Source organism: Colias eurytheme, chromosome 2 (assembly GCF_061535395.1).
Source record: "Colias eurytheme isolate Ceu_HAF_F1 chromosome 2, ilColEury1 Martin Lab GWU primary, whole genome shotgun sequence".
In the NCBI taxonomy this organism is placed as follows: domain Eukaryota; kingdom Metazoa; phylum Arthropoda; class Insecta; order Lepidoptera; family Pieridae; genus Colias; species Colias eurytheme.
Genome location: NC_142981.1, coordinates 2,496,670 through 2,521,623, shown reverse-complemented (window position 1 = coordinate 2,521,623; position 24,954 = coordinate 2,496,670). Strand labels below are relative to the sequence as shown.

At 35.9% G+C, this 24,954-nt stretch overlaps 1 protein-coding gene across 1 annotated transcript; it reads left to right on the top strand.

The window, feature by feature from the left end:
* The first annotated feature begins 18,670 nt into the window (after positions 1–18,670).
* LOC149910119 (uncharacterized) lies at positions 18,671–20,575 on the top strand. Its single transcript, XM_090109032.1, has one exon. The coding sequence runs from the start codon at positions 18,671–18,673 to the stop codon at positions 20,573–20,575; it is 1,905 nt and encodes a 634-aa protein (XP_089965158.1).
* The last annotated feature ends 4,379 nt before the right edge of the window (positions 20,576–24,954 follow it).

Below are 24,954 nucleotides of genomic sequence, written 5' to 3'. Positions count from 1 at the left end.
TGAAGAGTTTGTTTGTTTGTTTGTTTGAACGCGCTAATCTCGGGAACTACTGGTCCGATTTGAAAAATTCTTTCGGTGTTAGATAGCCCATTTATCGAGGAAGGTTATAGGCTATATATCATCACGCTACGACCAACAGGGGTGGAGCCACGGGGGTGAAACCGCGCGGAGCAGCTAGTAAAATATATATTTTATTCGATACATTTTTTTAATATGAAGTTCTGTGTCAACCTGAGGATGATCATCTGCGTTCTTATAGACCATAGCTTTTTGGTTTGCGAGAACATGATTTTAAATTTCAATCAGAAATAGAACCCAGGACTGCTAAGTTCATGAAGTGTTTACTATTTTATACCATAGTGGCTTTATTTTCAGCTACTTTTAAATCTATTCAGATAAGTTTTTGGTTTATGTACTAGCTTTCCGCCCGCGGCTTCGCCCGCGTTTTAAAGAATATCCTGCATAGTTCCCGTTCCCGTGGGATTTCCGGGATAAAACTTATCCTATGTGTTAATCCAAGTTACCCTCTAAATGTGCTAATTTCATTGTAATAGGTTCAGTAGTATTTGCGTGAAAGATTAACAAACATACACACTGTAACACACACATCCATCCTCATAAACTCATCGCATTTATAATATTAGCAGATTAATAAGGTATTATTACTGCAACCAATGTCTAACATTTCGACCAACATACAAGAAAACAGAATTCATGGAAATTTTCGCAGTTTTTCTTGCTCCAAGAACAATTTTATTACTGCGCAGTAAATCAAAAGGTACTGACGAAGAATGCATTTTTGGAACATTCAGAGAATAGGTCGAGAAAACACATTTGATTTGAAATTTTCCTTTGTGTTGATTCTACCATTTAACTTTTCGTAATATTTTTTGAAGTTGAAGTTTGTAAGAAGTCAGTAAGTCAGTAAATTGGTTAAGCTTAAGCATGAATATAAATAATTTATATGCAACAAAATGTAGTAGTATTTCCCTGTATTTTGAAATCTATAGATTGTTCATACAGTAGTGTAACTTTTTAATCAAATTATTAATTAATTATTCTATGAAAAATAATTAAGTTTAGTGATCAATATTGCATTTTGTATAATATATTATAATATATTTATTATACAAAATGCTATATCGTTTTTTTGTTTTAAAACGTAATAAAAAAGTTATTATAACTACTTACCTTAAAATTTTTCACTGATCGAAGTTGATACTAAAACCTCAGATTACTAAATAATTACAAAACTTCACGTTAGTATTTTCGAATGAACATACTAAACTTTTGACGGGTTTAAAACGCGATTTATTCATTATATTTTAACTCAACGAGCACTAAATAGTGAGTAGGTATGTAGTCGCGAGTAATCAGTAAACTGTTGATACATCTCAGCGACGCGCGGACGGTATTTCAAAAAAATATATTTCTAACTACCTCCTATTATTTTTATTTTTGAGGAAGACATCATTAAGCATAGATAAGGTTCTGAATAACGCCACTTATCGTAAAATAATAAAATATAAGTACAAATAAGTTTCTGTAATATTTATTTTTAAAACTAAACCGCATTTAAAAATAATAGAACTGGAAACAATTTTTATGAGAGCAACCGAAAGGCAGACGTGGCGTCGAAAGTTTTGAGGTATCAAAAATAAAAGAATACAGTCAAATTAAGAAATTCCTCCTTTTTGGAAGTCGGTTGATAATTTCCATTTTTCAATCAATCAATCAATTTTTGATTGAGATATCCTTACAATTACCGAAATCCGAATATAATAATTATCGTAATATTTTTCTTTAGGTATAGGTATAAAAACAGAAACTGCAAGTGAAACCGCGTGTTTGCAATAGCATTATCGTAGAGTACCTACTCGCTATGCAAATAACCGAATTCGCCAATTTGTCTTTTAAATGCGTTGGCGGCCTACACGGCCATGTAATTGAATATTAATTAAGGAAAATTTTGGATTTAATCCCATATAAAACTAAATTAATATCTATTATACCTACTTATCACAAGTTTACAAATTATTCAAAAAAATTTAAATATATTATGTCATATGTGTAACAAGAACTAGCCTTGCCGCGCGGTTGTACCCACGAACGAAACCACGGACAAAGGTATGTCTTTCTATTAATAGTTTATCTTAAAAATGCTTTCCTTGTAGGTACTTGAGGAACAGCCCTGTCAAGTATCAAGGTGGCTTTTGCGAGAAAGAGTTACACATACAAACATCCATCCATCCATCCACTCTATAAAACCATGACGTTTCCATGTTTCTAATAATCATTAGTAGCAACCAGGATATTTTAATATTTTCTATGATATACTTAGATTGTAATCTAAGGATATAGATAACCAATATGTAAAGAACATAATGTACACAGTACATCGTATATTCATATTTGAATAATACTACAATTTTCACAAACTGCGATATTTATTTAGTATTTACATTACATTACATTAAAAACGTCCAACAAACAAAAAATAAAACGCATTTAATCTACTAACTACCAATATCGTTACTGTAAATATACATAAAGATTGAAGGTTGTAATCGGCCTACGAAATGTATCAGCTATGCGTGCAGTACAAAACATTTGGCGGAGCGCGGGCGGGGCGCGGGCGCCGGGGGCCGGTGCGCAAATACATGCCTGCATACAATGACTGCCAAAGATCGCATCCAGGGACCTCGCGATCGCGGCACGTGTAAGCGCAGGCACGAATCCTAACCTCCACTATATCTAATGCACTTCCAATTTACAAACACCTCCCACACCCAAAAAACAACCTTTTCCAAAACTTTTTGCATCTTATTTAATAGCTACTGTATTCAACAATACGTCACGCCCAACATTTAATTAATCAACCGTGCCAAAATAAACTATTTAACCAATTTCCCGCAACATCGAAAACGTAATAGGAAATATTCTGATTCGTCCCTGTAATCGCATTGTACGATAACGTCATTCACGCACACACGCACACGATAGCCGAAATTCGTGGATGTATTTTTCTAGTCGTTGCCTATGTGTGCGTTCGCAGCGCTGGTATCGTAGCGACGGACTTATTGGATTGCGAGTAGTGCGAGGGAGATATAAATAGCATTATACAACGCATTATTTTTATAATTAACAAGCAAAAATTGGGCGTGCGACCCTGGAAGCGGACAGTGACCTTAGCGCACGAATTTGCAGATCAAATGTGGGCGACCTCGGCTAGCTAGTTGCACGAGTCTACTCACACATGCATGTAGGAAAATTCTCGGCTTCCGCGATATACCTACCACAGCTAAAACTTGCAGCTCTTGAAAAACAAATGTGCGAAGAAATCTATTATGACATCATGGCCTCGACCTTCGGTGTGTACGTTGCTAGTATGTTTACTTCATACTTCATTTTGTGTAGATTTACAGCCTGTTTTCAGTAAAATAAAGAATTATATTGAAAAATTGGTATCCGGCAACACTGATACTTACGTTATTTTATTCGGCCCACACGATTGTTAAACACTTACGAAAATAATATTTTTTTACATAAACATAATAATATTATACAACATAGCAACACGTGTAATATTTATTACAAGGAAATTGGATCGCATATTTCAAATGTTTTGTTCTTGTCCTAGCATTTAGCAAATATGAATATACCTACTTATGCAGAACTTAGATGTGTTATTTTATAAAATTACATATTAGTTATATCCATTTCGATGAATTAAACCGTTAAAAAGATTAAACTACATAGATTATTTTGTGATGTTATTACAAATATAGGTCCATAAAACAAGAAGTAGTTGCTGAAAATTATATAAACAATTCGTACTACAAATAGGTACGTGTAAGAGTACATTTTATTTACATTTATAATTGTGAAAAATATAAACAAGATGTTAACCTTAAATAACACGATTCACATTTTACATTGATAACCATGTAAAATATCTTTAAACACTTGAATATATGTACATATTTTTATTGATTTTGTACCATATAACTATATTATTATAAACACATAGGTAAAGTGTACCTACTTACCTACCTATGTGTGATACTTAACCTTGTCCCTTAGCTACAGCCTACAGCGCCTACAGCGATAATAAATGTAATTTAAATTACTAATAAAGGAAATAGTGACGCAATATTTGTAGTAAAATTCTTCTTGCTATCTCCCTTTTATTAGAAACATACACGTAAGTATGAGTATCAGGACATTTGTTAACATCACGTTATTCGAATGCCAATTATTAGAATTAATTCTGTTATTAAAGTATTAAAAAATAAAAGCCACCTTGATTAATTTTTTGTTAATTTTTTTTTATAAAATGAAAATTTACATCTAAGCCGTAAACTTCAAAATTAGTTGTTATTACATACTTTGTTTATTATTTAAATAACAGTCATCTAAGATGAAAATAAAGCATCAATAAATACCTCGCCCAAGACATTTGCAGAACGTCATTATATTATTACGTTTGTAGAACTTCATATTACCACAGTATTACAATATTATATGTATTGTAATACTGTGATATTACGTTCAGGTCAGTTTGTTTAAAGCCACATAAAGCTATGCAGCACATTTTCAAGTCACAAATCGCATGGCGTTCATAGAAGCATTGCTGATTTTATAAACCACAACGTAACGTCAAAACCACCGGCTTCAGGACGGCATATGAATATCAATTTGTGCCATCCGCGCTGCCTATGTATAAAATTAACAAATAAGGTACATAATATATAGAACTGTACTTTATAGTTGATGTTATTGGTTGGTTTCTTCACGGGAGGTAGTATTTAATTTGCTTGCTAAATGTGTTCATGTGTAAAAAGTGGGATAGATTAAATTTGGCATGGACAATGGACATACGTAGAGGAAATAACGTCTTTTGGATTTCATATGAGGACTGTTATAAGAAAAGTGAATAGGTGGTATTTATTTCATTTTCATATATTAAGTATTTTAAATTTTTGCCAACCGAAAATAGTTAATTTTCTCATAGGTAGGTAACTAGAATAGATAAACTGATCCTTTTTCGGATGAAGGAGGAAATCACATATCTCCCTGGGAAATAAGGCAAATCAGTATTTCATTAACAGGTAAGTTCTAGATAATATCGAACATACAAAAGATATTATTTACTCTGAATAACAATGTTTATTTAAGTTTAAGAAATCGTCTACTTCAAATAGGTATCTACTAATATTTTAGACTAGCTTCCGCCCGCGACTCCGTCCGCGCGGATGTCGGTCTTCGCGTGGATGGTTTATTTCTCCATTTTGAGTAACTCTGACAATGACATCTTATAAATATCTATTGGACCCAAATACGGCTAGGCCTATAATAATACGCAACGTGTGTTCGCGGTTCTACAGAACAACGTCTATGGATAAAACTGAAAAATTAAGACTAATTTTTTTCTACGTATTTTTTCAGGATAAAAAGTATCCTATTTTACGCCCAGGATAATAAGGTATAATTATACCAAGTTTCATCGAAATCGAACCGGTAGTTTTCACGTGATGTCTTCACATACAGACAGACAGACAGACAGACAAAAATTTTTTTAATCACATATTTGGGTTTGGTATCGATCCAGTAACACCCCCTGCTATTTATTTCTTCAATATTTTCAATGTACAGAATTGACCCTTCTACAGATTTATTATATATGTATAGATATGGTAGGAATTCCAGTTGCAAATTTGAAATTATCTAGCTTTGGGTTTGACCAATCTATTAGTCATTCCGTCAGGTCTTTACAAGCAAATTCATTTGAGCATCCAATAATTTATCGTAACTCAAACAAATTAAGACGTACAGTATGGTTTTAGTGAGTAGCTTTTTGTCTTGAAAAGTATCACATGTATTTAATGAATTGCATATGATACTTCGTGATTTATTCAGAACAAAAATGCACTAAAAGTTTAAACGCTGTAAAAATCTCGTCAAAATACAAAGATTTGGTAGGCAATTGTTGTCACATTGTTGTAGTTGGTATGAGACAAAAATTTTACTATGAGATCATAACACCACATAATACTATACCTACTTTAAAATAAATAAAATCTAATCATTTTTGTAAATCTAATTATTATTTTACTACCCGTTGTTTTGATAATAAAATAAAAATTAATATAGATAATATTTATTTTAAAAACAAAATTATTAAAAATAAGCGATCACCAACGTCCATACAGATTTGCGCCCATATTCAGGGCTTCTGAAAATGCGTTACCTCCTTTTAAAGACTAAGGGATCAGGAAAGGATTGACAAAGGGAAAAGGGGAAGTGAGAATTGGGTAAGGAAAAGAAAACGTAAAATTAAAAAAATATATTTTAATTGAAATGATTAGAAATAAGGATGCTACGATTAAAGTAACATCTGAGTTACTGAAACTAGTAGCTAAGAACTTTCTGGGAGAACTTATTTATATACAACATAGATACGAATTACGAATCACCTGATTTATTACCTAATGGTTTACAAACCTCTTTTATTTACGCTAAAAAACTTACAAAGAACATAAAAATAAAACCTCATGCAGCACACGTATGTATTTTGTATACATACATGTACCTACATACATAAAACATTAGGCGGGTTTATATAAATTGTGTTTTTTCTAAGTAACTATACCAATTGAATGCTAATAATTATTCAAATCTTATCTAATTCATGTAAACAATTTTTGAACTCAAGTGTTATCGTTACACTCGTAAATATGATTATTTTCAATAGCATGCATGTTTAGTTCTAATCCAATATCTCGTTTAAATTAAAATTATTTAATATTCTAAACAAAAGCATAACATAAAATATTTCTTTTAAATTCGTCGAAAATAATTATGATGAGAACTTAAATATTCTACAATTCAATAAAATTAAAACAAAAAAGTAATTTAACTCCAGTGAGACAGTTCACAACAATTCAGATAAAATCGATAACTAAAATATTTCCACTAGGCCCTTGAGAAGGGCTTACAGAGACAACGCCTACATACCGCCGATGCTTAAAACACATCAAAAACCAAACAGAGCAAAACTTTATTTGAAACTATACAAAATAAGTAGATTTATTGTTAAATGCAGATATGGACATTTTAAAAGAACCTAGAAAAAACTGTGTTTATTACACAAAATTTAAATGCAGATGGCTCTAAAAAAGCTAGAACGCAGAAAAAACGACAACATCGCGCAAGTAGCAATGAATGGAGATATATATGCCTACAACTAAACGATATAAAATGAACTTGGAATGTGTCCGTGAACCCACCACCTCCTGAGAAGCTGACGTCATCGCTAACCGACCAATTGCATAATATTAACAACGCTTCCTATAAACACCTACTTATGATCGAGTCTTTAATTACTAACGCGTGTTCAAAACAATATTATTAAATAGTTTAGATATAGTGGAGTGACGTCATAGTATTGCAGGTCGTTTTTATAGATCGATGGTAAAATTGAAATCGAAAAGTTTCACTACCCTATTATTCTATAATCGACTTGATGATAGTGTATCAAGATATATCTAGCTTTTAATTTGTGAAATTCAAAACACTATAATTATTGTACACTGCCTATAAAATAGGTACCTACTTCAGTCTTCAACAGGCGTCCGTAGACTGAAATTTAATTTGCAATAGATTTTTTCACACGCCATGTAACAAAGTGCAAATTAAGGCATAACAATTTCTGTATTCATTGATGACGATAGTATGTACTCGAACAATTCGTAATCAAAACTTCTATACCCTGCATGATGACTGGCTCGTAAAACACGAATTCTTTTTTTATAACTTATAGGCCTGTAGCACTATGATGAGACAGGCTATAAAGCGATATATGTAATACAGTATATCTAATGAATAAGACTTTAGTGTAGCTTTGATGGTGGTGACGGAAAAATAGCTTTGATTTTTAAGGGTAAACTAAATCTATCTGCACCTGCTACAAAATTGTTGACAAAACGTCTTTATTAAGCTATTGCATAGTTTCTATCGCGGGCCTTGAGCGCGGCCACCGAATGTAAAAATTCCGTAACGAAAAAACCTAACGCCCCCCACTCCAACCGGCACAGCGATGTTACATGCAATAGCTTTACCGCGGCAGTTCTCGAGTGCCACAAGTTTTTTTTTTCTTATTAGAATCGAAAGATATAGCAATCTTTCTAATATGTTGGGATTGAATTGAGAAAAGATTTTCAAATACTCTTTTGTTATTTGCAAAATATCCAGTAAATAAAATGCAATTGCTCCCTTAACTTTTCCTGGATAGTACAAATGAAACAATAAAAACACTTACTGAGGTACTGTATCAGGAAGGTTAACAAGTAAATAACACATAAAATATTATGTACGCAATTCGCAAAAAACAACAACGAAGAAAATAAGGAACAAGTCACTGGTGAAAAATACTTTGTCAGCGCAAATGCAATAATATAGGATGACGCTGCATATGGTGAGATCGTCAATTTTCAGACTAGGTTCACGCACGTTATTACAAAATACTTCCATAATAAAGTTATCAATTCTTAACTCTTTCTTAACTCTTTCTTAACTCTAGTATAGTGATTATTACAGATCATCTGATACTTCAGTTTTGATTGCAGTTTGATTAAGGCGCTACCCGGCAATTTCGACTATGTTCAACCTCTATAAAGTCTGGTACAAAATAAAGCACAATACCGAAAAAAATATATAAAATAGGATGGTCTTTGATCTTTAATTGCTCGCGAGGAATTTTTTCCAAAGTTAATAGATTTCTAGAAAAAAAATGTGCCGTGGTCATCGATTTTTCCGCAAATACTCTATAAACTTCGTAACCTGCTGACTTAGAGCTCTGAAAATTTTATGTTTAATAAATTATCAGTTACACAACAGTCCCTGACGAGGATATTTTATTTCACTGATTAGTATCTTTTTAAATACAAAATGCGAGGAAAAAAGAAGGTGCAGCGGGAGAGGTTTGAGATCCGTCAAGTATGGTCAAGGTTATTAGCGCATGTAAAAGCCTTAATAGTAATAAATAAAGCCAGGATTAAAACCATTTATAAGAAAATCTTCTCAAAAGCTATTTTTTGTAAATTTACTGTCTACGATGCTATCATGCTTTAGACCTAACTTTGGTATTCGGTATATTTTTTATTTTTTAAACATTAAAAAATTAAATACCACTGATCAAGACACCAAATGAAATCATCACACATATCAGTTTTTCAAATAGTCGGAAAACTACCATATATTTCCTAGCATAATGGAGCGCGTGCCTTATTAGTCAATGTCACAGAAAAGATGAATTTGTTACATAACAAACTCGATACCATCGTGACGGTCATGGTTCTTAAAGGTCAGGTACTGATTTATCTGGCATAGAAACAAATCCCATAGAAGTAAAGCAACGAGGAAGTAATGACAGCACGTCTTATCGTTGATATGAATTTTGATAACATACTCTTTTGTGAATCAGGAAATATGTTTAGGTAAATTACTCGATTTGAATAAATCAGCAACAATAATGGTGTACGAAATTTATATTTTCATATGTTACGTAATTGTTAATTGACTCAAAAAATTTGCTCGTGTTTCGAGTTTTATAAAAAATCTTTCCTTGTTTTATTTGGTACATTTTCTGCAACGTTTACTGTAAGGAAAATTCAATCGTACATGTCGCTATATCTTCATACATCATCATCAATTAACATTTAGGAAATAATTGCAATAAAGTTACTGTTGTTTTTAATCATGCCTTCATCGCCTGTTGCTCTCCTATTGGCTCCTATATTTCCTTTACGGAAAATCCTCTCTATTCCACAACTAAATTGCCCCAAAAAGTTGACAATGGAAAAACAAAGGAATAACTTACATTTCAGTACAGACACTTTTGTCAGTTCTAGATCCCGAAGGAACTTAACAAGTTAGATTGAAGGTATGTGTCGAAATTCGTAACAAAACGTCTTTCTTACTTCCACACAATCCCGACGATTTAAAAGTTCGCAACAAATAATTTTGGGCAGAACATTTTCTTTCACAAAATGAAGGGAACCCATACAAAATGTTAGGTATGCTCATTACTACCGCGACGTTAGAACAACCCATAAAAAGTATAATTAATTTGCAACGAAAATTGTATCAAAACTTCTTTAGAAGTGTTGTATAGAGACGTAGAAGGGTGGAAATTCGTTGTTATTTCTTTTATATTAAAAATTTCAATTATTCATTTTATCAAGTACGTACACCCCTTTTGAATTTGTATTTCTCAATTCAGAACACAATTAGTATTCTTTTTCTCGCTTATATCATTGCTACATATCATTCGTCTTACTAGGTTAATAATATCAATTATTAATCATAGAGATAACACAAATGCTGGAATTATAATCAGTTTTAAACATCCTATAATCAATAGGCTTAATTGAGCGCTAAACGTTGCCATAGCAACCATCCCTTTACCGAGCCCTGATTACGTCTACTCTTCACCTCCGCTTATGGAAATCTACTCAGAATTCAATACATATTTGCTATAGTTGTAACGTATTGAACTATTTTAATATATTCTTAAAATCTTATCAATCCTACAGATGCTCAGTTGATATAAGCAAACATATTAATTAAGTCGTCTTCTATATTATTTTAGCAGTACCAGAAAGTATAAATACAGGGTGTCCCACTGTTGGTATAATAAGCGCATAGCAAGTTATAGTTTTGCATACGCTGAGTTTGTAAAAAATACTTACAAAATTCCAGAGGCATTTTTTTCAAATAGATGAATTCTTAAAACTCTATGTGTACACTGTACACCCCTAACAAGCAACCCGCCCAACTTTGCCACCAGCACATGAGCTATCGTTTAAGATTATGTTTTCATAGACAAAATGCTCACATTAGCGAAGTGGTATATGCGGGCTGCGCGAAGCTAGAGAAGAAAACATGGAGTTTCAGGAAAAATTAAGCAAAAAATTTTTGACGTAATTTTGTTAAGTATTTTTTACGTTATCAGTGTATGCAAAACTACTAGTCCCTTCGCGCTTAGTATACCAATAGTGGGACACCCTGTATTTATACTTTCTGGTACTGCTAAAAGAATATAGAACGAGTAGATAATACATAAACATAAAAACATAAAAAGGATATAAATGGTTTAAGGCAGCATAATTATAAGGTTTTTGCCTGTAGCACAATTAACTAGGTACGTATTTTACTACCAATCAATATAAAATTACAAGTGGCTGTAATTTGTACCTGTGAAACCCTTGTATGAAAAAAATATTCATTTCGCGAAAAAATGTACTAAATAATATAAGGGCTTTACCAAATTAGGGACCTAACAATAATCTACAAGTTTAGAAACTTTTAGTACATTGCTAGAGGGCTTTCTTGACTCTTTGTGGTGTTTTGTTTGTTGGAACTTTTAAGATCTATTTAGGTATTTTTATTAAACACTGAGTGAAGTGAAGTCATACGGAAAATTCGGATTATCCACATTAATAATATGATAAATGAGAAATTCTTTTATACACTTTTACGGTTAAACCATTTCTTTCAAAAAACCAGTCCAATAAAATTTAGTATGACTTTTTTAGCGTGGTAACATGCCAGAAAGTAAAGCTGCAAAATGTTTAATCTTAAATCTAAATAACACTTAATTAATAACCAGGTATACCATATTAAAAATAACATTTTGACTCCATAAAACTTTTATAGCAGGTGTTTTCAGAAAATTAAAATATCGAAAATTAATATATCATGACTAGGCTTGCCAGGTGTCCGGCTTTAGCCGGACATGTTAGGCTTTTTGCAGTCGCGTCCGGCCAAATATGTACGTGTTTGGCCTGTCCGGCTTTTGTCAGGCTTTTTGTCAGAGTGGCGATTCGTACGACGATGGGCGGACGAGCGCCCGACCTGAACGGACAAGGGCGAGCGGAGAGCAAACTATCTTCCGGCCCGCGATTCGCGATTACGATATGATTTCTAAGGAAAACGAAATTCTTGACAAAGTAGGTGCAAGTGCCAAATATAAGTATAACTAGATTTTGTTATTTTTTAAAGATTTTAAATTGTTCTATAAATACCTACTATAAAGTAAATTCTTACCTAGCCGTAAAATTAATATTATCTTTTTGTTACTTTCCAGAAGAATGATTATTTTTATTTGTTTTATTATATTTTTTAGTTTATAGTATTAAGAATGCCAAAAGAGAGCTATATTCATTTGTTTTTTAGTTTTAATAATATTTAATTATCTACAAAAGACTGATGATCCATTTGTAAGTAAAACTGTAATAGTGTAACTTAATAAACATTTCAAATTCGTAAACGAGTTTTTTTATTATAAATATTATGTCCATCTTTTAATAAATATCGAATATCCTCACTTTTCACCACGTATAAATACTTTTTTCAACAGCCCAGCTGTAAAAACATTATGTTTGGCAATAAAAAAAACATGTTCGGCTTTTAGGCTAAAATGTCCGGCCTTATATAGTGCGCAGTCCGGCCTTTGCATTTTATGGCCTGGCAACCCTAATCATGACACATGACATATTATTTGTCCCGAATCTTGCTGGATATTGGACAAAAGAATTTCTTATTTTTACACTTTTTGTTTTTTTTTGTACCTACTTAGTACATAACTACTTCCTAAGAATCTAGGGTTAGTTCCGAATCTTTTCGATTTTTCAGAAGTTGTACTTAGTAGGTACATAATATTTTCTAAGAATCTAGACTGATCTGATCAGTCGTGTGATCAGCATATCATATACATTTTTTTCATTTCAATTTTCAAAATTAATCAAACCCAGTCTAGTTACGGTCAGACCCATTGTACTCACCGTCCAGCCCCAGATTTTCTAAATTTACCCGTAGGAGGTACTCTGATCAAAGAGTAGGTAGCGAAATGTCGAATATATGAATTATCGGAGCAGATTGAATAGTTGTTGGGAAGGGAGGGCCGGGGGGTGGAGGCCCGCGATCACAAATACCGGGCTGCGACTTGGCGTTTACATTTCCACCCGGCCAGGGCCGGATTTGAAAATATATTTTGTGTGTAAATTAATTTCTAATTTATTATTATCCATTTAAATTATAGTTGTCTATTAAATTGTAAATATATAAAATTGTGATAATCAATACGTAAAATGTAAAATGTTTTAAATTGTGAGATTTTTTAAGTAATGAATTTTCGATGGTTATGATATTGAATCAGAACGTCCTTTACAATGTTGGTAAATTTTTTGATACCGTGCTTTTATTTATTTCTGATGTTAAATATGAACTACTGTCAGTAATAGTTATGGCTTATGACTAATAGCACTTTAATTTGGTGGAAATATTTAATTTATTAATAAGATATAATATCCGTAAAAATAAATTGATATCTGCCAATAAATATTATTGAAAATAAATTTAAACTATGTGTTGGCGACGCGCCATTCAAAAAGATTAATTTTTTTAATAATTATTTTAATGTACATTAGTCAATATTGTCTATGTTAGATCATTGTTTTTAATCTGTGCGATTGTTTTGTAATTTAACATTATCTGTGAAAGCTGCGGCGAGCCACTGCTGCGGCAGTGACTCGTCCAGTTCTTCGGCCTCCTCTCTCCTGAGCGCACGTATGTAACTAAAGTTTTCTCTCTGTACTTTATATAGCCAAATCTGCATTAAAGCCTCCATTTTTATTCATCGACGCGACTGGCCTTTTATTTTCTACTTCACCATCAACATTAGTGGTCCTTCGAGCCGGATCATGTTCCGCACACCAAAGGGGACACGCAGTTCGAGAGCACGTGGTGCGGCAAGCCAAGAAGGGCACGTGGTTGCCGCAAAATCTTCTCTGCTGCGGTTACATGTGGGGAGCATAAAATCTGAACCAGCAATAAATTTAGATAAGAAAATACCAGTCGAGTCGCACGTGGCAATGGCGGCAAAAAGTAGCCGGGGTTCTCAAGCTTCGAGCACATCGAAGTCAGCTCGGCGCAAACAACTATTATTAGATGCCGCAAAAAAGAAAGCGGCAATTGAAATAGATTTAATAAATAAAACGTTGGAAGCAGATTTGGCCGCACTTAGTGACGAAGAGGAGGAACAAAGGGTATACTGCAGTTCACTCAACAGGGAGCCTGTTCGCAGCCACGTGGAGGAATGGGTGGAAAGCCAGCACATCGAAGCACCTGACGGGCAGGGAGCCCCCAACGAAGGTATAACTACGGGCCCACTGCAACAAGCCGCGCCGCCGCCATTGCCGGCCGCGGCACCTGATTCGATTCACCAGTTGGCTTCTGCAATTAGGGACCTCACCACCGCAAGCTGCAGCAACATGGCGAACAGCAACCTACTCAGCCGGATGAGCACGCCTCGGGATCTTCCAGAATTCTCAGGTGACCCAATGGAATGGTTGTTGTTCAAGCAGGCTTATCAGGAATCAACAAATTTATGTAAATTCACCGATAAAGAAAACATATGGAGGCTGCGAAAATGCCTACGTGGTGCCGCCAAAGAGTCGGTGGCATCATTGTTCATAAGTGCCACGTCACCGTCGAAGATAATGGCCACTTTAGAGTTACAGTTTGGTAACCCAGATGTTATTATTTTAAGAATTCAACGAGATATACAGAAGTTACAACCGTTGCCAAACGATTATTATAATTATATCGTCGCATTTTCAATCAAAATTCAAAATTATGTCGAAGCTGTACGAGCAGTGGGGCGACAGGAGCATCTTCAGGGCTTCAGTATCGTCTCCAGCATCCTTTCAAAGCTCCCTTCCGTTCTAATTGGAAAATGGACGGACTACAGCTACAACCGCATCAAGGAAGGGCGTGAGGCAAGGTTAGTTGTATTGTCAGAATTTTTACACTGTGAAGCGTTAAAGACAACAACCACCTCAAGTAATTTATTGAATTATCGTAATGACAGTAATTATTCCAATAGAAACAAAAGCCAAGAAGCGCACAGTAGAACGCATACAGTTTTAATACAGTCCGACAAACATAATAAAATATGTCGTTTTTGCAAGAAAAATACGCATATATTAACAGAGTGCAGATTATTTCAAAAGGCGCTGAAAAAAGTTAGATGGCAGCATGTAAAGAACAATGGGCTCTGTTACAAATGTCTCATATCCAAGCACGAGAGGAACACATGCCCAGCGCCGGTGTGCGACGAGGACGGGTGCGGCCGGGAGCATCACCGCTTACTTCATTATCCGCTCAACAGTGTCGCGAGTGCAAGTGAAGTGATTAGTCTCGGGCAAGTGCCGCGTGAGCCCGAGATAAGGCCTGTTACCGAAAGTATAACACACATAAAAGCAAGTGATTCCCCAAAAGTTTTCCTAAAAGTGGTCCCCATAACTGTACACGGTCCCAACGGTATAGTGCAAACCACGGCGTTATTAGACGACGGTTCGTCGGTGTCACTTATAGACTCTAATCTAGCGGCCCGCGTCGGGCTACACGGCCGGCGGGAAACAATGCGCGTGCGAGGCGCGTTCAATAATGAAATTGTTTGCAAATACACACATGTAAACGTAGACCTTAAGGGTTTAGACGATAAGGTGCATAATGTAAAGATGAGGTGCGTTAGTAATTTATGTTTACCGTTACAGTCATTATCTATTATAAACGATCTAAGTTGTTCGCATTTATGTGAAATAAAAAAATATTTATATAATGTAGATTCGAAACCCGAAATTTTAATTGGTCAAGATAACCATCATTTGTTATTACCTTTAGCGGTTAAGATAGGAAATTTGAATGAGCCGTCTGCTACACTTACCCCTCTAGGCTGGTGCGTCCATGGGAAATCTTCTATTCCTAGGGGGCCATATGGGGCCCGTAACTGCTTGCCATCCAGCGCCGAAACCAGCTTGCATATTTCTGTTGCTGCTGATGCTGGCTGCGCTGGTGAAGATGCATACCTGCTGAGGGAGATTCACGAGGAGGTTCGACGGTCTTTTATTTTAGATTCCTTAGGTGTGATGACTAAGCCGCGTCAGCACGCGGACGAGGCTCGCGCGGTCGCCCTACTCGAGGAATCAGCTGAGCTGGTGGACGGCCGGTGGCACGTGAGTCTTCCATGGCGCAGCGACATCACCAACTTACCTGACTCCTACGCTGGAGCGCTTGTGAGATATAAAGGTATTGAAAAGAAAATGTGTAAAGATTTGGGTTTCGCGGTAAGGTACAGGGAAAGGGTTAATCATTTATTAGATAATTCTTATGCAAAAGAATTAACAGATGTCATTCAGCCGTCCCCAAGGTCATGGTATTTGTCTCACTTCGGGGTTGATAACCCCAACAAGAAGAAACTTCGTTTGGTATTCGATGCTGCTAGTAAGGTAAATGGTAATTGTTTAAATGATTATTTATTAACAGGACCGGATCTTTTGTCATCACTATTTGGTATTATGCTGCGCTTTAGGGAAAATAATATTGCAGTAACAGGTGACATTAAAGATATGTTTTTAAGAATTAAAATTAAACAGGAAGATCAGCAGGCTTTGAAGTTTTTATGGAGAAACGACCCGACTGAAGAAATTAACCCTTAACACGGCAAGCCCTGAAATAATGTACCCAGATATGACCTGAATTGGTTTTAGTGATAGTTATTGATTAAAAAATACTATAGTAAAGAAAAAAATAAAACAAATTTTATGTAAGTAGGTTTTTCAGGATGTCCGTTAAAACGGCCTTTGCCAAGAACCCCGTCTTCATTGCTGTCTCAAAAAACGGACAACGCTGTCATACAGCTTATAAAATAAGAATGAAAAAAAATAAAATTCACTTAATATAACACAATTGTAAACAATTTCAAGTAGCATTTTATTGTTTTATTGTAACACAGTATTTTCACTATCTATTATAACAAAAAATTCTTCAATTTTAACTAAATACCTAACAAATGATAATTGAGCCCTCTCGAGCTCAATCACACTATTTAGTTGTGTGGAATGTTAAATAACATTTATTATTTCGTGTCAAGCAACCTTTGGATACATTTAATACAAATAATAATGGTTTTTCTAAAATGTGAAGTGATATTTGGCCGATGATTAGGACATTTAGACGAAATGCATGTGGAGGTCGAGGAACTCCCGGTTCTATTGTAGACCCAACAGATTTAACTGATCTTAATTGTATTCGTCATTTTGAACTTAATTAAAAATAATTCTACATATTATAATTAAAGACTCTTAAGCAAGAAAATCCCATAAAAGTGATATTTTATTAAAGCACGAATCATGGCAACGTCCGTTTCTTGGGACATGCCAATGGGTTCTTAGTTACCTGTATCTACGGTACTGTCCCAAAAAACGGACCAGCTATATTTCGAATATTTTGTCATAGAATTATTTGAATATTTCATAATCTTTAGAGCAAAAACAACAGTTTATCTCACCTGAAAGTCAAATCAATAGAAATAAAACATGGAAACTATTTCATTAAAGCTATTATTGACCAGAAACACAAACCATCACATATTTCGGGAATCCCTAAATTCAACAGTCACCTAGCACACGAATCAAATGTTCTCTATAATTGGCATGTAGGAGAAAAATAAAGGATTGTTATCGTACTTTCTCCAACGTAGTCAATTTTCTAGATTTTTTGGAACGTTCAAGATTTATACGGCAATAAGTACATGTACTAAAAAAGTGACAGAAAAGCTTTAAGGGTTAAAACGTATGTAATGACATCACTTATTTTTGGAGCTAACTGCTCGCCGTTTATCGCTCAATTTATTAAAAATAAAAATGCTGAGCGGTATTCTTCCACGTATCCAGCAGCAGTAGACGCCATCCGAAACTCTCACTACATGGACGACTACATAGATAGTTTATCGGATGAAGCGACGGCCATCGAAATGGTAAGAAATATTACACAAATACATAAGTCAGGCGGTTTCGAGATAAGAAACTTCACAAGCAACAGCGTCGCGGTTTTAAACAGCATACCAAAAGAAACCTTGGGTCCCTCGGCAGTAAGGTTCAAAATCGGTGAAACATATGGAGCCGATTCCGAGCGGACTTTGGGTTTAATTTGGTATCCCGAAAAGGATGTATTAGGGTTTGATATATCATTAAAACGCATTCCTGAGAATATTATCTCAGGTGTAGAAAGGCCTACGAAGCGTTTAATGTTAAAGGTAATTATGTCTATTTTCGATGTCTTAGGTTTTTTAATGCCTTTTACAATACAAGGGCGAATTATATTGCAAGATACGTGGCGATTAAATATCGGATGGGATGATAATATTCCCGACGATATTTATCATCGATGGAAACAATGGCTTCATCTACTTAAGGTAATTAAAGACATACGTATACCTAGGTGCTACAAGCGAGTCGTACGAGCTACGTGCGACAAAGACAGGGCGCCTACGAGTGCAAGCGAGATGCAAGACACCTCGTCATCGGCCGGGGTGACGTCACAATCCCCTTCACTTCCAACACGTAGCGTATCGCGTGCGTCTACGCAATGTACTACGGATTGCTACGACGACGTAGCGCATACTGCATACGCTACGGGCTATAGCAACCTACAGTTGCATGTGTTTTGTGATGCTAGCTCGAAGGCGATGTGTACGGTAGGTTATTGGCGATGGGAATATAATAATTCAATTCATGTAGCATTTATTGCAAGTAAGTGTAAGGTTATGCCTGTAAAGCCCTTAACAATACCCAGGGCCGAACTGCAAGCGGCATTGCTAGGTGCACGGCTAGCAAATACTATTTTAAAAGAGCATAGGATGAAACCTGTGCGCAGGTATTTTTGGTGCGACTCGACCACGGTGCTTCACTGGATTCGCAATAACACACGTTCTTATAAAACGTTTGAAGCGAATCGCTTGGGCGAGATCGACGAGTTATCACAGGTCAGTGAATGGAATTATATACCTACTAAGATGAACATTGCGGACTTGGCGACTCGTGAGTCATTCGACGCGTCGTTACAATATGAATGGTATACGGGGCCATCATTTTTATATGATAACAAATGTGATTGGCCGAAAGATATTATTAGGTCAAACATGAGCACAGCGGATGTGATGTCCGTTTGTGTAAATGTTTTAGAACGGGATCAACTTAATTTACCGGTACCTGACCCATCAAGATTTTCTTCATGGTTGCGGTTGAAGCGGGCTACTGCAATGGTATTATTGTTTATTGATAAATGCAAGGGGCTGCCCGGGGAAATAAATTGCAGTATTATGGAGCGAGCGGAGCGTTTACTTTTAAGACACGCACAACTGGAATCCTTCGGTGAGGACATAGCCGCATTAAATAATAGTAAGCCACTTAGCCGCTCAAGCCGACTTTTAACGTTATCACCGTACTTAGACGAACATGATTTGTTACGTGCCAGCGGACGGATCGACGCTGCGATTAACGTAAGTCATAGTGTTAAAAGACCTATTATTTTGGACGGGCGGCATCCCATATCAAAATTAATTGTTCGGCATTACCATGTTAAGGCAGCTCATGGTAATCAAGAGACCGTGGTGAACGAGTTAAGGCAACGGTATTGGCTACTCAAACTCAGGTCAACAGTTAAATCTGTAGCATCAAGATGTATGCTGTGTAGGATAAGGAGGTGCAAGCCGTCTACACCACGTATGGGAGATTTACCAGAGGCGCGTGTGGCGCATCACCAGCGCCCTTTTACTCATTGCGGACTGGACTTGTTCGGTCCAATGGAGGTGACAGTGGGACGTCGAAGGGAGAAAAGGTATGGGGTTTTATTTACCTGTATGACGGTGCGCGCTGTTCATCTAGAGATAGTTCCATCTCTCACTGCAGATTCACTAATCATGGCTTTAAGACGAATGGCTGCTAGACGCGGTTGGCCGCGCTACCTGTACTCTGATAATGGTACTAACCTGCGAGGTGCTGATGCCGAGCTGCAACGATCTATACAGTCCATGGATACGGAAGCTCTGAAAAATGAAGGTATCAATAACGGGTTCGAATGGTCGTTTATACCTCCCGGTAGCCCCCATTGGGGTGGGGCATGGGAGAGGCTGATACGAAGTGTCAAGACCGCCTTAAAGGTGGTCTTGCGTGAACGTGCACCACGGGAGGAGGTTTTAAGTACGCTGCTGGCTGAAGTTGAAAACATAGTTAATAGTCGACCGCTGAAGTACGTTGCTACTGACGCTGAGGATGTAGAAAGCCTGACTCCAAATCACTTTCTATTAGGTTCGTCGTCCAATCTACCAATCATAGGTGAGTTTCAAGCTTCAGATGGTTACTCGCGTAAGCAGTGGCGCGTAGCACAACGGCTCACAGACATGTTCTGGCGGCGATGGGTGAAGGAGATCCTTCCTACACTCATCCCCAGAACCAAGTGGTGGGAGGACGGCGACAAACCGTTGCAGGTGGGAGATATGGTTTTGGTTGTCGATCCGAACTCTTCAAGAAATTCGTGGCCGAAAGGCCGCGTAACCCGAATCCTTCCTGGCCAGGATGGGCGAGTGAGACTGGTTGAAGTGCGAACGAGCACAGGGACGTGGCGCAGATGTGCGTCGCGCGTCGCTCCCATTCCTATGTTGGAGTGCTGAGTCAGCACTGGGGTGGGGAGTGTTGGCGACGCGCCATTCAAAAAGATTAATTTTTTTTAATAATTATTTTAATGTACATTAGTCAATATTGTCTATGTTAGATCATTGTTTTTAATATGTGCGATTGTTTTGTAATTTAACATTATCTGTGAAAGCTGCGGCGAGCCACTGCTGCGGCAGTGACTCGTCCAGTTCTTCGGCCTCCTCTCTCCTGAGCGCACGTATGTAACTAAAGTTTTCTCTCTGTACTTTATATAGCCAAATCTGCATTAAAGCCTCCATTTTTATTCATCGACGCGACTGGCCTTTTATTTTCTACTTCACCATCAACACTATGTATTGCAATAAATATGTTTTAAAAAGTTTGTAATGCATCCTGTTATTAATAATTTAATGAGCGATTTCAATAAAATATACAAGTATATATAAATCCGACGTAGTCACAACAATAATTACAGCGGAATTTTCCTTGCGTAATCCTAACTACATACTACGTATATATTATATACGTAAGTCATCTCATTCTCTTAGAATTGTTACGACGAAATGTCGATATATTTCCTAGAAATGGGATCTTAATACACATTTGTCTACGTCACTTTCAAGAGATAAATTCGAGATATTTTAAATTGTGTCGTTGATAATACGAACCACGTTTCTCTTTTTATCGAGGAAAAATTACTAGATTAACATTACACACTTATAATCGAAAGTGAGTGAGATTTTGAAATATGTACCGAGCCGGAGTAAGAACCTTGTTAAAAAATCATAGCTAAAAACGGATAAAACCAAAACAAACTACCTATAGGCTTTGAAGACTTAGTCGCTGCGATCACGGACGGATTGAAAAGAGCTTGAAAATAAGCGACAACACTGCAGGGTCAGGAGGGTGGGGTGGCGTAGCTATCGCAACGCACCCACGCAATTACCATGGCTACGGACCAAATGCGGCCCTGGGTGGCCTTGCAATGGAGTGGGGAGGGCATTACCCCCGTCTACTTGCAAGCTATCTGTTGCCAGTTGCCAACATTTTCGACGTTTTCCGCGCTAATGTTTTAACCCATTTCAGCGGTTCGCTTTTAATTATGAAGTGCGCGCTATTTTCTTGGAGAACTATTTTTTTTGTTTTACAAAACACATACCCAACAATATTTTTAATACGAGTAAATTTTGGCTGAAAGCTCAACGAAATATTCAACTTTTAATACTAAATTATTCTTCTAAGGATTATTTTCGTCCCTAAAAACTATCCATCGAATAAAGGCTTGAATAGAGCGCTTCAATCGCTGTAAGACCATAATATCTGAAATCAACAGCATGTGTCAGCGCTTTCAAGGCCGCTGATTATTATTTGCGCGGACTGCATTTAGTCGGTTATCTCACTTCAGTTTTTGTAGAATATGACGCTTTGTTTGAATATAAATATGTTATTTTGCGTAATGCTAATGCGCAAACAATGTGGCACGGTAAATAAAAATTAACGTAGAGCAATTGTGTAGGTATTCTAAATTGTGAAAATGTACAGTGAACATAGGAAACTAACACTTTTAAATAAATATATCAAGTATGTTGCGACTTAAATAATTAATAATTAAAAAATGTGATGAAAATGATCACTTCAGTAATTAAAAAAATCGATTGCATTTAACATTTAAAATACCTTGTAGTTTCGGGTTTGTAAGAAGACCTTGAAAAAGTCTTCGTCTCTACTAATTTGGCAGCTGAAGTTTAAATGACAAACACGTAGATAATTAGGGGAAATGAAACAAAGAATAATTTGTATAGTTGTCTATAAATTAAATGGGAATGCAAATACTTTGATACAATTTTGATGGTGATCAGTTTTTTTTATTACAAGGAAAACATAAAACACAAATAACAAAATATATATTTACAATAGCAAAATAATCCGAAGATAGCGTACCTTAACAACCATAGAGAATAATAGATTTATAAATCCATACCTTAGATCCATACTAATATTATAAATGCGAAAGTAACTCTGTCTGTCTGTCTGTTACTCAATCACGCCTAAACTACTGAACCAATTTTCATGAAATTTGGTATGGAGATATTTTGATACCCGAGAAAGGACATAGGCTACTTTTTATCCCGGGAAAATGATGTAATCCCGGATATCCAACGGGAACGGGAACTATGCGGGTTTTTCTTTGACTGCGCGGGCGAAGCCGCGGGCGGAAACCTAGTATATTATAAAGCTTCTCGTAATATTAAATATTAATTTAATACTTTTTTATGTCGAAGGCTAGCAACGAAAATGTAAAGGGATAGTGGAATTTTTCATTCAAATAAATGTTAACAATGAACAATAGACAAATCATTTCGTAGCAATTAGAGGGCTTATTAATTATTGTAATAAAAAAATCTGATCATCTGGATAATTAATATTATATCAAAAATATCTGATTTAGTAATTAAATCACGTTTTCTAAAATTATTATTATTCGCGTGCTCACAATTTATATATAACTAGCTGTTGCCCGCAGCTTCGCTCGCGTGGAAAAGATAAATTTTCATGGTAAAAGTTTTCATCCCCTATTTTAGGTACCACTTTAGGGGATGAATTTTCTAAAATCCTTTCTTAGGGGACGCCTACGTTATGACATCTACCTGCATGCCAAATTTCAGCCCGATACGTCCAGTGGTTTGGGCTGTGCGCTGATAGATCACTATATCAGTCACCTTTGAGTTTTATATATATAGATAACAGGAATCAATAGGCTATTAGAAAAACTAAACAATAACATTTTACCTTCACCTTTATTAATATTTAATACATATAAGTTTTTTGAAAAATTATACATACATATTATATTGTTAATAACATTCGTTTGCGTGCAGACAATGCTTCTAGGCCATATCTAGGTGACAATGAAACCTTTACAATATCCCTGGGAAGCCCTACAAATAACTACGAAAATTTCCTATCCATAAGTTAAAATAGTCCTTATGATCTTTAAGATAAAAGCAAAAATCGCATGCACAAAAGTTCTATGATAGATTACACACGATTGCATGCAGTGGAACCCACCTTCAGCGACAGATTTTAGTTGAATGACTTACATTGCTGCGTGTTCATAGCTGAAACTATAGAGGGGTTAGTTAGTGGTTCAATCTATGATGGAGTAATCGATAAGAATGGCGATATTTTAATATGAAAACTGGACTTGCGTGTGTTTTCGTGCGTGCCCCTCGCTAGTTTTCTCCATATCAGACTAGGTGGCCTCGATTCCCAGGACTTATGAGGCTATAAGCTATTCCGCCCTGCATACAAAACGCAGACAGTAAAATTATAAAAATTACATCGTAACTTCAAGTGCTATTTTTACTTCTCACGAACTGAAAACACGTATTTCATTAAATCAATTAAATTATTAATTAATCTATAATCTCTAATTTTATGATTAGACACTCACACCTGTAGTAAATCGACAGCTTTCAATTTTTTAACAACATCATGCTTATTATCAAATCATCTCCGTTTGAGGGCCATCATAAATGAATCGGTAAATCATTCTTTTCATAGGTACTACAATTACTATTGTCGGCATTCCAGAAAGCTACGACTAAATCGCTCTCACTGAGCAAATTGAATGATAGATGTCTGTTTAGTCCGCTTTTTACTTCCAGACGGATAGGTGGCATTTTTTTCCTGAGGCCTTCATTGTTCCAAATTGAAATACTCGGGAAAGCCTCCCTCGGACTCCGGGAGGTGCCCCGGCGGGAGCGTCTGGCCATTGAGCACCAAAACACGTGTACCCTGGCAAGTTGAAGGTCGTTTCACGTTAACTGCTACAAAATTTGCTGAATTATTCGAATTTAATAACGAATTTCGAAATTCAAATTCCCGACGCTGTCTATACCTACCTACCCACCTAGCATTATGTAGGCGTAATGTTTATTTAACGTTAAAGCTCGCTGACACAGGTGAGATGAAATAAAAATGTGTCTAAATACGACCCTTCCAACCTATTTCAAACAACGAAACATACACATAGGGTACACAAAAGATGGCCCCAATCCGCGTCACAAAGGGCCTCAATCCCGTTCACGCTGATATCGTTATTATATGTAAATTTTATACAGGTAATAATATTTTTTTGTTAAAACTCATACGCCAAGGTCGACAACTCGTAAAGTTGCAGGTCCATAGCGTGTTATCAGGTGAGGTACTTCGAAGCGAGATGATTCTGATTCTTCCTATCTCGAATTCTCAACCTACCGGTTTTTTATATCTAAATTTTCTTGAATATTAGAGTGTAAAATTCAAGAAAATTTAGATATGAATTGAATTTTACACTCTAATCGATAGGAGATATACCAAGTCTTCCATAAACTGCCAGCCGCACCTATACAAA